Source organism: Cajanus cajan, chromosome 4, assembly GCF_000230855.2.
Source record: "Cajanus cajan strain Asha chromosome 4, NIPB_CcT2T_4, whole genome shotgun sequence".
Lineage (NCBI taxonomy): Eukaryota > Viridiplantae > Streptophyta > Magnoliopsida > Fabales > Fabaceae > Cajanus > Cajanus cajan.
In genome coordinates, this window is record NC_138520.1 from 65,054,947 (window position 1) to 65,070,712 (window position 15,766).

General features: G+C 37.8%; 1 protein-coding gene across 1 annotated transcript; it reads left to right on the plus strand.

Moving 5' to 3' along the window:
• Nucleotides 1–2,596: 2,596 nt before the first annotated feature.
• On the plus strand, nt 2,597–6,170 carry LOC109801760 (GDSL esterase/lipase CPRD49). The gene is made up of 6 exons (XM_020362883.3): nt 2,597–2,815; nt 4,104–4,181; nt 4,558–4,698; nt 4,852–4,925; nt 5,497–5,643; nt 5,738–6,170. The coding sequence occupies exons 1-6, from the start codon at nt 2,699–2,701 to the stop codon at nt 5,949–5,951; spliced, it is 771 nt and encodes a 256-aa protein (XP_020218472.1). The 5' UTR covers nt 2,597–2,698; the 3' UTR covers nt 5,952–6,170.
• The last annotated feature ends 9,596 nt before the right edge of the window (nt 6,171–15,766 follow it).

The window sequence follows — 15,766 nt, forward strand, 5'->3', positions numbered from 1 at the left end:
GTGATAGTTAAACTATGCAAATTTGTGCTTTTTTGTCTTTTCATTTTAAGCATTTTAAATTTATAAAGCTTAAATAATTGATGTAATTAGGTATTATAGATTTTGTGAGTTGAAACAAGTCAATCAATCTATAATTGCAACAAACATAAGTTACTAACATTTTTAAGCCAATAATGAAACAAAAACACAATTTAGCATCTCCAAGCAAGAACAATATTAAAAGGATAAATTAATTTATGTCTAACACATACCACAAAATTATAGTCACCAAAATTGTTTGAAAGGAACTCACATAATTAATAATTAAAGCAATTTTTTTTATAGACAAATAATTTTTTTTTTCATTAGGTCAATTTTTCTAAGAATAAAGAAGTATCTTTAGTGGTGACTTCATACTCAAGACATAATCAAACCCTGGTTCTTGATTAAAGAATATAAGTATTGAATCGCTTGAACCTAGAACTTTTAGTATAAATACTACATAATTAATTTTTCTATTATTATAAAATAAAATAACATAAATAAAATATTATTAATTTAAATTTCAATTGTAATTGTATATGTTTAAATAAATAATTTAAAATATGACTAATAATAGCAATAACAATAATAATAATAACAATTAATGATCAATAAAACATTTACATTTAATTAATTTAATTTAAAAAATAAAATTTAAAATTTAGATAACATATTAAAAATAAAAATTTATATATTTATTCAATTTAAATATTTTTATATTTAATTTATTATATTATATATAATAACAACAAATTTTAAAATAAAAAATAATTACATATACGTAAAAAAGAAAAAAAATAAAATAATAATTGGAGTTTTTTACTCAAATAATACTACTTTAAAAAATTTTTACCCAAATAGCAACTGTGCAAATTTATTTCCCCAACTAACACCATTCACTATTCACGTTCAGAACGGGCCGTTCTGAATTAAAAAATAACACATGACGAATGGATCAGAACGGGCTATTCCAGATTCAAAATCAGCACATAAAATGTCGAACCAGAACGGACCGTTTTGAATCCGGAACGGGCCGTTCAGAACGGTCTGTTTTGGCCTAAAAATAAAATTGTTTGGTTCGATTTTCACTTATAAAATAATACCAAAACTCAAAAACTAACATCAAATAATTAAATTTATTGAATATTAACATTATAAATATAACTAAGTAAATTTATTAAAATCCAATACAATAATAAAGATCAATGATGGCAGAAACTGATTATATTGTTCTTTATTGTTGTATTGAATTTTAATAAATTTATTTAGTTATATTTATAATATTAATATTCAATAAATTTAACTATTTGATGTTAGTTTCTGAGTTTTGGTATTTGATAAGTGAAAATTGAACAATTTTTTTAATTTATTTATAGGCCAGAACGGCCCGTTCTGGTTTCACATTTTATGTCTTGATTTTAAATCTGGAATGGTCCGTTCTGATCCATTCATCATGTGTTATTTTTTAATCCGGAATAGATCGTTTTGAAATCAGAACGACTTGTTCTGAACGTGAATAGTGAATGATGCTAGTTAGGAAAATAAATTTGCACAGTTGCTGTTTGGGTAATTTTAAAAAAAAAAATAGTATTATTTGAGTAAAAAACTCTAATAATTGCATAGATAAATTATGTTTTAATAAATATTTAATATTATAAAATACAATTCAAAATTTTAAATTTTAGATATTCTTTACTTAATTCAATCTTACTAAACAACTATAATTTCTCTTTATTTTATATTTTATTTTCATCAAATCATTTTCTTCGTATTCCTTCTGTTTCCTTCAACCCCCAAACAAAGAATAAAAGACAAATATGGTGAGACAAAACGTAATTAGTGGGAGGGGTGTGGTTAATGCTAGCTTGGTTAAGTCCCAAAAGGCAGCCTTATTCAATTCCTTTTCATTCAATTAGTAAGTTAACTCAACCTAATTAGTATTTTAATATATATAATGTATAAATAAAATATTTATTATATATAATTAAAATTTACAATAAATTATGTATAAATAAATATTATATTTAAATATGTAAATCATATTTAAAATTTATATAAATAGATATTCTTAAACATATAAATTATATTTTATATTTATAATAAATAATTTATATCATAATACAATAATATTTTTATTTATTAATAATTTATTTAAATATTAAAATTTAATTCATAAATAATTATGATAAATAAAAATTAAATTAGACAAGAAATTAAAGGAAAACTTTAAAACTCTTTCGTTGAAGAAAAAAACCTCTTAAAAACACTCTCATATAATATTGAAATTCGTGTTTAATACGGTTAATTTTATTGATATTTTAACTAAGTAAATAGTAAGTATTCTGTTTTTCTTTGAATATACACATTAGAAAAGATAATGAACCATTATTAAAAATTAAAAAAATATTAAAATAGTTTTCTAACTTTACTAATTATTATTTATACAATTTTTTTAAAGATTAAACTGGTTAATAATAATTGTGTGTACACCAAGACCAAGATCATGAAATTCCCTGAATGATTAATGTTATTGTTGTAACTCATGGTATAGTTGCAAAAGAAAAGTAGGTAGAAGAGAGCACTTAGCCTTTGACTGTTTGACTCAACAAGATAACACAGTTCAATTCTACATATATGGTTTCGGATCTGTGTCAGTTTGATTGATTGAAAAAAAGAGATGGTGGGACCAGTGAGGCCTCAGTTTGTGCTCTTTGGTTCTTCCATTGTTCAACTCAGTTACTCTTACCAACACCAAGGTTGGGGCTCTATTCTTGCTCACTTGTACGCTCGTAAGGTACCTTCAAACTTCAAATCTATCAATCTGGGAATGTATGTACACAGATTTCTTGTCATTTATGTGTGTCAATTTTTAATCTTCTATGTAACTGATTTCTGTATTTGTTCTATCACAAGTTCTGTAAAGTAATCGGGGATGGATAAATATTAAATAGCTCTGCTCTTGGTTTTGGATGGTTTTTCGATGCATGTGACAGGATTTAATTGACCCATCTCAGAATGAATGAGCCTTAGATTATTTTGTTTGTGTTCTTATTTCATTTTTTTATTGAATTGGACATAAGTGTGTGAAATTGCCAGCGATCAATTTGCTTGGTTCTGTTGTGATTTTCTGTAGAGGTAGATTGGATGTGTTGTTTTCTAAGTTCCGGCGGCTACTGGATGAGACTTGGCCTGTTTAGATGAGTTTCTTCAGAGGTATTTTTAGACGAGAAAAATAAAAAAGAAAATTAAAATGTTTTTCTGTAAAGTAAAATTAACTTATACATAAATTAATGAATAAGATTTTGGAGAAGTTAGTACAAGAAAACTTGTTTAAATTAGCTTATCTATAAACAATTTTAACATATGAAACTCGTTTACCCATATAGGCCTTATGTTGAGAAATGTGTCTTTTTGGTTGACTTTTCCGAGGGTAACCGTAAAGGGGTCTTGTTTCTCAATGTCATAAGTTCTAATTAGGGGCAAACAAAAATGTCATTTACCTATATAATTGGATAATATGAAAATATGCTAAAATGCTGCATAATACTGCAGCTTTTTTTTTTTTTTTTTTTTTTTTTTTTTTTTTCAAGTGGTGGGTATTGAAAATATGCTAGGCGAGTTCTTGTTAAAATGGAAGATAAGCCTAAATTATTGACTGCTGAAGTGTTGAGGAATGTTTTTAATTGCTAGATAGTAATGCAGCTTTTTTTTTTTTTTTTTTCAAATGGTGGGCCAACTTATTGAAAATATGCTAGATGAGTTCTAATTAAAATTTAAGATAAACCTAAATTATTGACTGCTGAAATGTTGGGGAATGCTTTTATTGGCTTCCAGCAAATCACCACATTGAGGAATTATTGCGAGTGGTGGGTCTACTTCACTCTTCACCCCATTTTGGTTCCAGTACAGGGCCACGGTATTAGAATAATATCTAACTGTTTCAAATACGACTGAATATAAAATGCCTTGATTTTTTAAATTTCAGATTATGATTGAGTGAAATAATTACATTTTATGTGTGCTCTTCTGGGATTGATTATGATGGCATTGAATTCTACTTGTTGCACCTTGACATGACATAGGCGGATATAGTTCTGCGAGGATACTCTGGTTGGAATTCAAGGCGTGCTCTGCAGGTTTTGGATGAAATTTTCCCAAAGGTATTGACAATATGAATGCTACTGTTGATTCAGAATTCCCTCCTCTTGCTTCATCTTGAATCTTTTGTCCTTTCATCATAAATTTTAAAAAATGGCATCTCGGAAAAGAGTTGGAAAGTGACTAGGTGTGCTACTGAGTGGTTTGAGTAATCTTGCCCATGATATCTTCAACTTTTCTTAGAAATGAACTTGGACATACTAGGAAAATTATTTTGTATTTTACAATATGAATGTACTACAATGAACTACTTAATTGTCAAAATTTGTAGCTTTTTAAAATTTAAGATTATGGTTTGCAAATCATGATTACTCTGATTATTGCTCAGACTGACAAACAAGGAATTACCCTTTTGCTCTGTCCTCTTGTTCAACTTAGAATGCCACTGAGCAACCATCATTGGTAATTGTGTACTTTGGTGGTAATGATTCTCTTCTTCCGCATCCAAGTGGCCTTGGTCAGCATGTACCTCTCCAAGAATACATTGAAAATATGAGAAAGATTGCTGTCCATCTCAAGGTAAACTTTCATTCTAAAATAACACACTTATTATTATATAAATGAAACCCTTCAACCTTCAAGTATTTCTTGTGCACTGCTTGGAAAATCTCCGCTTTTCTACCTTTCATTATTATTACTGCCAAGTTTGACACAAATTCTTATGATTGCCAGAGCCTTTCAAAGAAGACTCGCATTATATTTCTCAGTGCTCCTCCTGTCAATGAGGCACAAATTTATGGAAACAGGTTTTGACTGCAATTGAATTGCTTTTTTAATTATTATAATTTCACAAAAATAAAAGGAAGATAATTTATTGCTAGTGACTCCTATACTTGGGTCAAGATTAGGATTATGCGATGACAGACAAATATTCCAATACTAAGAGTAGCCAGAGAAGAGAACTGAGCCATAGAAGTCATGAACTATATCTGGATTTATATAAATAAAATCTGTTCCCAAAAGCTCATCTGATTTATATTGTTTTTCTGAATTTAGATCCATCTTGAGTAACATAGTGTGGCTGTATCTAAAATTTGACATTTTCCACTTGAAACCAACAGCAGCTGAACTTATACACAGCAAGCACGTTGCAAGTTCAGAGGATGAATGGTTGCTTTCCTGGTGCATTATTAGTTTGTTTTAGTAACCATAGTATTATAATGAAGTTCACCCATAACTAATCTCCATTGAGAATCATGACTTTTCTAGAGCACTTAACATTCTTGTTTCAGTTTTTCTTCCTCTTCTTTTTTTTTTTTTTTGGTATTTATATTTAAATCTTAACTCTGATGAATAATATTTTGGATTTTTAACCAGTGTACCGGGGCAGCGATTAAGGACAAATGAATCTTGTCGAATATACTCAGAAGCATGTTTGGAGCTCTGTCGCGAGATGGATATCAAGGCAATTGATCTGTGGTCTGCACTCCAGAAAAGGGATGACTGGAGAGATGTTTGCTTCACGTAAGTATGCATGCATTCAGTCATATGCCATTAAATCTTAATTGAGAATGTTCAAATCTTCCTATCCTTCATTTGGCTGAGTGGTGTTTGATAGGGATGGAGTTCATCTGACTTGTGAGGGGAGCAACATAGTGGCAAAAGAGATACTAAAGGTCCTCAAAGAAGCAGAATGGGAACCTAGCCTGCACTGGAAGTCAATGCCAACTGAATATGCAGAAGATTCACCTTATGATCCAATTGGCCCTGATGGAAAGACAAATATGAATATCTGCAACTGGACCTTCCTGGAAACTACAGAATGGGACTAGATTTGCGTGTATTTGAAAAATAAATATGTCCCAGTTCGTAGAATCCTTAGCCAATAATGACAAAATAACAGGTATTTGGCACCGTGACTAAAGAAATATACGGTGCTCTTAGTTTCCATATCTGCATCATTTGAAAACTTCTCCTAAAACAACTCTTGCTTGGTCCGTGGTATCAATTATAATAATTAGTTTTTAAATTATAATAATCAGTTTTTATTAGCCAGCTTTTGCATATTTGCTTTCCCTTTATTTAGGCTAACTGTTAGTGCTAAATTGGTGGAGTTTGTTCCCGTGATTCTTTCCAATTTACGTTATCAATTTGTATATTTGAACTACAGTAAACCAATGACAAAATCAATCAAATTCATTCCAAACATTTTCCTATATGGTATCAGCCTAATACACGATCCTCTTCTCCCTTTTTTTTTTCCCAACACAGGACGCCGCTCCTTCCTTTTTTTTTGCCTCCCATGGCCAACGACAACTCTTCATCTATTAGCAACTCTCATGAGCCATCACAACCCTTCATTTGCATCACCCTCAGTAGTGTCACCAAGCTTCTTCCCTCCAATTACCTCACCTGGAAACTTCAAGTTGAAGCTTTCCTCGATGGCTATGATCTTCTCAAATATCCAGATGGATCCTTTCCTGCACCGGCGACAACGGTCTCCACCACCCTTGAACCTCCGGTGACAACTCCGAATCCTGCTTACCAAACCTGGTGTCGACAGGACCGTCTTATATACGGTGCTCTCCTCACCACACTCTCCCCTGAAGTGGCATCCCTGATGTCTCAAACAAAGACATCACATGATCTCTGGACTCTTCTCCAACGCACCTATGCCAAGGCATCCGCAGCCACCTCAAGCAGTTAAAGGAGCGTCTCCACACGGTGTCCAAAGGTACCCAATCCAGCACCACCTACATGCATTCTCTGAAGCAAACTGTAGATCTCCTTGCCTCACTTGGCTCTCCTGTCTCCGTTGAAGACATGACTGACCATGTCTTGCGTGGTCTCGACGACGGCTACAGAGCTGTCATTGATGGCGTCAATGCAAGGGACACTGCCATTCTTTTTGATGACCTCCTCGAGAAGCTTCTCATTCAAGAAATCTCCCTTGTTGTTGCTCAACGGCAGGTTCCTACTCCCATGACAGCCTTGAATGCACAGGCACGACCCAACTCGGTCTGGGCAATTTTCTGCATCATCCACTTCACGCCCTGGCAATCGCAAACCGTTTCTTGGTCGCTGTCAGTGGTGCAATGTCAAGGGTCATGTTCTGTCTCAGTGTCACACCTTCAAACAGCAGCACCCTGGTGTCCCGCCGCCTCCTCATTACTCCTCTGCTAACCCTGGATAGGTTCAGGTCCATACTGCAACTGCTGGCACCTCTCAATCTAATTTTCTGGTTGACAGTGGAGCGACGCATCACGTCACCAATGATCTTGCCAATCTAGCGCTTCATCATCTGTACACGGGTCCAGACTCACTGTTTATGGGTAACGGTTCAGGTTTAAACATCTCTCATTCTGGAACACTTTTACTTAATGATTTATCCCTCTCAAATACTTTGTGCGTTCCTTCCATGCAACAGAAAATCCTTTCTGTCTCTTAGCTTACCAAACAAACTAACTCTGCTGTTGTTTTCTTGCCAAACTCTTTTCATGTGAAGAACTTGCAGACGGGTCAAACAACCCATAAAGGCTCATGTGTGGATGGACTCTATCTCTGGCCAGCCAACTCCCCGTCCTTCCACTCTGTCCGCACAGAATCCTATGCTTCATGGCACCATAGACTTGGGCATCCCTCCTCTTCTATCTTCACTTTCATTCAGCAGCGTTTTTCTTTGGGTTCAAATAAATTCCAGCAATAAGATTGTAACTCATGTCAAATTAGCAAAAGTCATAAACTTCCTTTCCATGAATCCACTCTTAAATCATCTTATCCTTTGGAAATCATTTTCTCTGATGTATGGACTTCCCCTGTTTTATCAATTGATGGTCTTCGCTATTATTGCATGTTTGTTGATCATTTTACTCGCTATATTTGGCTATATCCGATAAAACGCAAATCTGATGTACAAACTCTGTTTCCTAAATTTAAATCGCTTGTTGAAAATTTCTTTCATCACAACATCAAAATTCTTTACACGGATAATGGTGGTGAATATATTGGTCTTCGTCCTTTTTTAAGCACTCATGGAATAAGTCATCACACCACCCCACCTCATACACCTGAACACAATGGAATTTCTGAACGCCAGAATCGGCACATTGCCGAAACTGGTCTCTCTCTTCTCCATCACTCGGGTTTGCCCCTCACATATTGGCCTCACGCCATGACAACAGCCGCCTATCTCATCAATCGACTCCCAACACCAATTCTTGGGTACCAGTCACCCTATTCCAAATTACTCAAAATTAGCCCGGATTATCATAAGTTAAAGTGTTTTGGTTGTTTATGTTTTCCCTGGATTAAACCATATGCTAACCATAAACTTGCACCAAAGTCTGCTATGTGTGTTTTTGTAGGTTACTCGGCTGATCAACATGCATACTTGTGTCTCAATCCAACCACTGGAAGGATCTACACCTCTCGCCATGTCAAGTTAGTTGAATCTGAATTCCCGTATAACTCCCTAGTCCCTCAAGCCAGTTCGAGTGCAGAGCAATGTCGCCACCGGCCCGAAACGGGCTTTCGGCATTCGCGACGATGGTCGGACTCTTTTTAATGTTTTGAAAGTGGTGGATTGATAGAACGACTTATTCTCAAACTGAGACCTTGTCGAGCTACCAATTTTATTAAATGATTCACCAATCCATGTTAATCCCAAGCGGGACCCTCTATGGATTAGTGGTTTTCGTAAAAAGAAGGGTTCTTGGAGTCGCCACCAGTGTTTTACTCAAAACATTGGAAAAAGGGATAAGGCAATTGATTTTCGCAAATCAACCTTGGCCATTACAACCAGAGTTGGGTAAGGGAGTCGGTTACGTGTGGGGAAGGTGTTAGCACCCCCACAGCGCCTCATTAGGGTTCCCTATGACGGATTATTTATTAAATAATAGCGCAAAATTACTAAATTACCCCTATTTATTATAAGCGATTGTAAATTAAATATCTACATGATGATAAATTTAAATATGCAACAATCAGAAAGCGGTAAAAGAAGGGATTTTTAGAAAAGAAACCTCTTGAAGCGTGCTTTTTATATATCAATGAAGTCTAGGAGGCTTTTTGGCACTCCCTCCCTCTACAAGCTCGCTCGCTCCTTCCTAAAAATAATTTTTGACTATGGAAATCCAAAAGATTTCCCTTCGACTAAGTTCGAATCTCCAAGCTAAATGCTCGGAATTCCAGAACTTCGTCGGATCGACTCCCAGAGAGATTTCTAGGGCAGAACACTGCTCAAAAACCCCAGAATACTCAAGGAGGGAGTCAAAACTGTGTGTAAAAGTGTGTAATGACGTCCAAATGACGTCTTATTTATAGGGAACAGGCGCAATACGGGCCCTGGAGTCAATACGGCCCGTATTGAAGTTTTGAACTACAATACGGCCGTATTGAATTCAGTACGGCCGTATTGAAGTTCAAGAAACCTCAATACAGCCGTATTGAGTTCAGTGCGGCCGTATTGAAGTTCAAGAAACCTCAATACAGCCGTATTGAGTTCAGTACGGCCGTATTGAAGTTCAAGAAACCTCAATACGACCGTATTGAGTTCAGTGCGGCTGTATTGTAGTTCAAAATGTTCAATACGGCCGTACTGAACTTTTGGGAGGCCGTATTGGGCTTCATTCCCTCCACTTCCTTATTTTGAGCTATTACAAGACCTCTAGACCTACAGAGAATCCTCCTAGGGCCTTCCATGAGTCCTTCTGGCTGACTTTCCTTCAGTCCTCAAGAGTCTTCAAGCTTTATTTCCTACCCGGACAATTTTAGGGGTCTACAGCTGCCCCCCCTTTACTTAGTCAAACGGTCTTTTTGGTGTATCGATTGACAAGTAAAGGAGTTGACCCAATTGTCCGGGGAATAAGCCATCCTTCCGACTTGTAGTGTCTTCCGGTGGAAAATTGTTGAGTAGCCTCTCCAGGTTGAGTATTAGTCGTCGCCTCTCCAGGCTCATTGCATACCTCGGTGCTCTCGACAACTGGGTAGCTGAGTTCCACCTCTCCAGGCTTGTGCATACCTCGGTGCTCTCGACAACTGGGTAGCTGAGTACCGCCTCTCCAGGCTTGTGCATACCTCGGTGCTCTCGACAACTGGGTAGCTGAGTACCGCCTCTCCAGGCTTGTGCATACCTCGGTGTTCTCGACAACTGGGTAGCTGAGTAGCGCCTCTCCAGGCTTGTGCATACCTCGGTGCTCTCGACAACTGGGTAGCTGAGTAGCGCCTCTCCAGGCTTGTGCATACCTCGGTGCTCTCGACAACTGGGTAGCTGAGTATTGCCTCTTAGGCTTGTGCATACCTCGGTGCTCTCGACAACTGGGTAGCTGAGTAGCGCCTCTCCAGGCTTGTGCATACCTCGGTGCTCTCGACAACTGGATAGCTGAGTACCGCCTCTCCAGGCTTGTGCATACCTCGGTGCTCTCGACAACTGGGTAGCTGAGTATTGCCTCTTAGGCTTGTGCATACCTCGGTGCTCTCGACAACTGGGTAGCTGAGTACTGCCTCTTAGGCTTTGAGATGATTTTGTCTCCACAGTCCACGATGCTGCTTCGACGGTTTGATTTTGATTTTGGTGCCGCTGAGGGCTGGATAACGCAGGGATCCGTCTAGGGGATGTGCAGTTACTCATAGGTTCTTGTGTCCCAACTTTCCTTTGCATAGTTGGTACCCATTGAGGAATTTCTGTTTCCCTGGGGTGTAGACACGAAGATGCTCTTTCTGAGATGAGCGGTGCCTTATGATTGGCTGACGTCCTTTCGACGTTGGTGGAGTATCCCGGTTATCCTTATTCGGGTGACTCTTTTGATTTTCTGATTTTGTTGCCTCTATGTAGGCTATTATCCGCTGGGGGATTTTGTCATTGATTGTGATTAGACTCTTCTGTTAAGCCGATCATCTTGACGCTTGATGTTTGGCTAAGAGCCGGATTCCACTTGGGGAATGATTATTGATCTTTTGATTTTTCTCTTTTTTGTAGGGATGCCTCTTAATAGGCGACTGGGGATTTGAAGTTTATATATCCCAGAGTATTATTTAGAAAGCCTCTTCAGGCTTAGCTTCACTCATCGCTTGAGTTGGAAAGCTATCCTCCACTGAGGAGGTCATAGTCCTTTCGACTTGGATATTCTGTTTAGATGATCAAGCCCTCCTTGGGGAATCTTGCTGATCTTGGTTTGATAGCTTTCACTGGGGAATTTGGCCCATGAGTGGAAGCTGAGATATCTCTGGGGAGTATTATTTCGGCGAGCCTCTCCAGGCTCAATTATTCTGTACAATTTGTCGAGTATTATTTCGGTGAGCCTCTCCAGGCTCAATTATTTTGTATGAGTATTATTTCGGCAAGCCTCTCCAGGCTCAATTATTCTGTGGGAGTATTGTTTCGGCAAGCCTCTCCAGGCTCAGTTATTCCGCACGAGGCGATTGATTTTCTAAATCTTTTGCCTTTTTTTTTGTCGTTTTTGGCTTTTTCTGTATTTTTTGCCTTTTTTGTCATTTTTTTTTGGCTTTTTCTGTATTTTTGCCTTTTCTGTTGATTTGCGGCCTTTTCTGTTGACCGCTACCATACACAAGCAATTTTTCCTATTTTCTATTTTATGCAATTGCCTCATGATAAGGTCTTTGAATGTGCAACTAATGTGTGTGATGCACAAATGCAAGTTTTATTATTTAATGTTTTTAGAAAAATGAATGGCTCTCCCTATCCTCCTTTTCTTGGAGGAATTTCTGTCATTGATGTGAGGGAATATTTTTGTGAGCCTTTTATGCAGGAGATTATGGATTTTATAGGAACCCCTCCAATTTTCTTTATTGACTGATTATTAAAGGAATTTCGTACAATTTTTATGAAATACCAATTTTAGAGGCATAATCACATGGTCAAGAGAGAAGAGAAAATGAATAGATATTTTATTGATTTTCACAAGTGTTTTTACAGAAAGATATACAGAAGGAAATTTCTGAAGAATGGCTAGCCAGGGTAGGCTATATACATTGGGCTTAACAATTATATCTGTAATTGTTGCTCTTTACATTCCCCTAGTTGCTGAGCCAGGAGTGTAGATGCTGCAAGACGCTTGCTTCTAGAAGATAATCACTTGAACCGCCTTTCGGTTTTCGATTCAAGTGATCGTTGCTTGCTTTGTTTTTGCATCTTATTCTTTTGCCCCTAATTTTTGCCTAGGACGTATCCTAGCGGGGATAAATTCACCTTTGTTTTGCCTAGTACCCTTGTACTGGCGGGCTTTTTATTTTGCCCTAACTTTTGCCTAGGATGCCCTTTTCGGGTTTTCATCCTAGCGGGCTTATGCAAGCAACGTCTTCAAGCATAATACTTCTTTACCACGTCAGCGTTGACTGGGTATAGAAGTTCTTCTCCATCCACGTCTGTGAGGATTAATGCTCCTCCTGAGAAGGCTCGCTTCACCACGTATGGTCCTTAGTAATTTGGGGCCTACTTTCCGATTTTGTCCTTTTGAGCTGGTAGTAATTTCTTCATTACCAGCTTTCCCTCATGGTAGACTCGAGGGTGGACTTTCTTGTCAAAAGCCTTTTTGATCTTCCTCTGATAGGCTTGACCATGGCATATGGCGTTCAGCCGTTTCTCTTCGATAAGGTTCAACTGGTCGTATCGGCTTTGAACCCATTCTGCCTCGGAAAGTTTTGCTTCCATGACTACCCTTAGAGAAGGTATTTCGACTTCGACGGGTAGAACTGCCTCCATCCCATAGACGAGGGAGAATGGAGTAGCTCCTGTAGATGTGCGTACTGAAGTCCTATAGCCATGAAGAGTGAAGGGTAACATCTCATGCCAGTCTTTAAATGAGACAACCATCTTTTGCACTATTTTCTTGATGTTCTTATTGGTTGCCTCGACTGCCCCATTCATCTTTGGCCGATATGGGGAAGAGTTGTGGTGTTGGATCTTGAATTCTTGGCACAGTTCTTCCACCATTTTGTTGTTCAGATTAGATCCATTATCAGTGATGATTTATTTCTCCATGCTTCCACTAGATTATTCTAAAATCTTTTGGGACAAGAGAGAAAAGAAGGGAAAGATATTTTTATTCTGAAGTTTGTGTTTTAGAGGGAATTTATTTTTCAAAAATGGTTTTTGTAAGAATGTTTGGCCAAGGTAGGCTTATGTGTTTAGGCTTGTTTGATTAAACACTTATGAAGTTAAGAAAATCTTTGTTTTTGTGATTTTGACAACTTGGATAGCTTCTCTTGAACCTTTCTTTTTGAATTCGGTTCATGGTACCATCATGGATTTCTTTTGTTTTTTGATTGTCCTTATTTTTTGCCTAAGCGGACTTTTGTTTTTGTTCATTTCTGCAACCCTAACTTTTGCCTAGGTCACCCTTTCGTGGGATTCCTAGCAGGTCTTTTGCTCTTATTTTTGCGCAGCCCCTTTTTTTGGGTTTCCTGCCGAGCTTCTTTTATTATAAAGGATTTCTTTTTATCCATGATGGCACTTGTCGAGGCCAAGGGAAAATGCTCCAAGTTGTCACACACACTTCCACATAAAAATGATGTGGGTTTATTATTATTAAGATGATTTTAACCTCATTCATGTTTATTCAAACAGGGTTAAAAAAAATGTGGTTTAGAATTTTATTATAAGCAAGAAAAGAAGCAATGAGAAAGAATGATTTTATTATAATCATAGTGGAAACATGTGTCCTTATTTCATCACTGATATGGGTCCCAATATTGACCTCTTTTATCTCTCGGCCCTGCCCCAAATTCACGGTCTCCAATTTCTCTTGACACGGTTGGAGTAGACGAGTTTCTTGATCTAGCAGTCTTTGCAGATCCGGAGAGATGGTCTCCTCATCACTGTCCAACTCAACCCATTCATCCTCAACTTTTGGATCCTGGTCAGAGCGAACAATTACAGACATAATTATTTTATTGGTTCTGTTTAGGTTTAGAATTATTAATGTTAATGAGGGAAGAGAGAAAAGAACAAAAGAGAGAGTGATGTGTGAAAAATGCCTCTTTATTGATATGTATTAAAATTTGTACAAAGACCCTTATTTACATGAAAAGGTTCTCATGATCTCGGGTACTGATCATGAGTCCCTAAAAGAAAAGAAAAATATGAAGGGGCCCTATCGTGGCTTGCCATTCTCTACTCCTGCTTTGGTAGAGGATTCTTGCTCACGTCGGGCGCTGTCGAATCGAAGGTGACCCACCCAGCATCAATAAGGTCTTGGACCTTATATTTGAGAACTTTACAGTTCTCCGTTGAATGCCCCGATGCCCCCGAATGGTATAGACATTTGTCTTGTGGTTTGTACCAAGCGGGGTATGGTGGATCAAATTTCCTCGGTGGAACATAAGCTAGAAGACGCGCTTCTACTAGCTTCGGCAGGAGGTCGCTATATGTGGTCGGAAGTTTATCAAACTTCCTCACAGGGTTGTATTGCGACTTTCCCGACTTCGAAGTGGAAGAAGATAAAGAAACATTTACGGCATTGACTCCTCCCTCCTTCTTCTTCCTGAAGGTCTTCTTAGCTTCGAATGATTGGGAGGGCTTAGCTAGCTTCCCACTTTTCAGCCCTTGTTCCACCCTTTCTCCAATGGTGATGATGTTCGAGAAGAGTGTGGTCGTGTTCCCTATCATTTTGTCATAATAGGGACCGGTCAACGAATTTATGAACAAGGACACCGTCTCCTTATCTGACAGCGGGGACTCTATTTGTGCCGCCAACTCCCTCCATCGTTGGGCATACGCCTTGAAAGATTCATCATTTGTTTTACTCAAGGCTTGAAGATCTGACCTATCGGGTGTTAGGTCGATGTTGTATTTGTAGCGCTTGAGAAAGGCGTCGGCCAACTGCCTCCATGTGTGTACTAGATTTCCATCTAGCTGCATATACCAGTTGAGCGCGGTATCAGCCAAGCTCTCTTGGAAGCAGTGGATCAAGAGCTTTTCGTTTGTGGCATATGCAGCCATCTTTCGGCAGTACATGGTGAGATGACTCTTGGGGCAAGTCGATCCCACGTATCTCGGGAAATCTGGCACTTTAAATTTAGGAGGAAATTGAATATCCCTCACTAAGCACATGTCGGCGGCATCTTTAATATCGAAATCATGCCCCTCCATAGCCCTTAGCCGATCCTCTAGGGCGTGGAATTGTTCCTTTGAAACTTCGGGCTCTTTAATCATAATTCCAGCCCCAATAGGTATGGCGTGCGGAGGTTCTTCTTCATGCACCTCCTCTTCCTCATGATGGGACCCATGGTCACTGTGGCTTGATCCATGGAAGTTATGTTGACGCATGAGTTCCATCATTTGCGCCATCTGCTCTTTAAGCTGTGAAAGCTCGGTTGTGAGCTTCTTATTTTGGTCCTCCAGCGCTTCCATCTTCTTGATTTTCTGCGCGCGTGTGAGGACAGAGAGATGACCAGCCACTTTCTAAAATGAATGCTTAATTAGTTTATTTTATGGAATGAATACGCTCTTGACATGAGCTTGATAACCCTCCATTTTTAAGGCGCTGCCTTTTTAAAACAGAGTGTTACCACCCTCCTTGACTTATGATCTCTCCTCAACGAGAATCTCGATAATTATGGGTCTCTTTTACTCATGTCAAGAGGTATTGGTGAACCTAAAATGCATGGTTTATGAGGATGCATGATGTCT

Excerpts from the sequence above, each read along its gene's own strand:
- LOC109801760 (XM_020362883.3), top strand. The coding sequence starts at position 2,699 with ATGGTGGGACCAGTGAGGCCTCAGTTTGTGCTCTTTGGTTCTTCCATT. Across the intron at positions 2,816-4,103 it reads CTCACTTGTACGCTCGTAAG|GCGGATATAGTTCTGCGAGG; the intron begins GTACCTTCAAAC and ends GACATGACATAG. Across the intron at positions 5,644-5,737 it reads TGGAGAGATGTTTGCTTCAC|GGATGGAGTTCATCTGACTT; the intron begins GTAAGTATGCAT and ends GGTGTTTGATAG.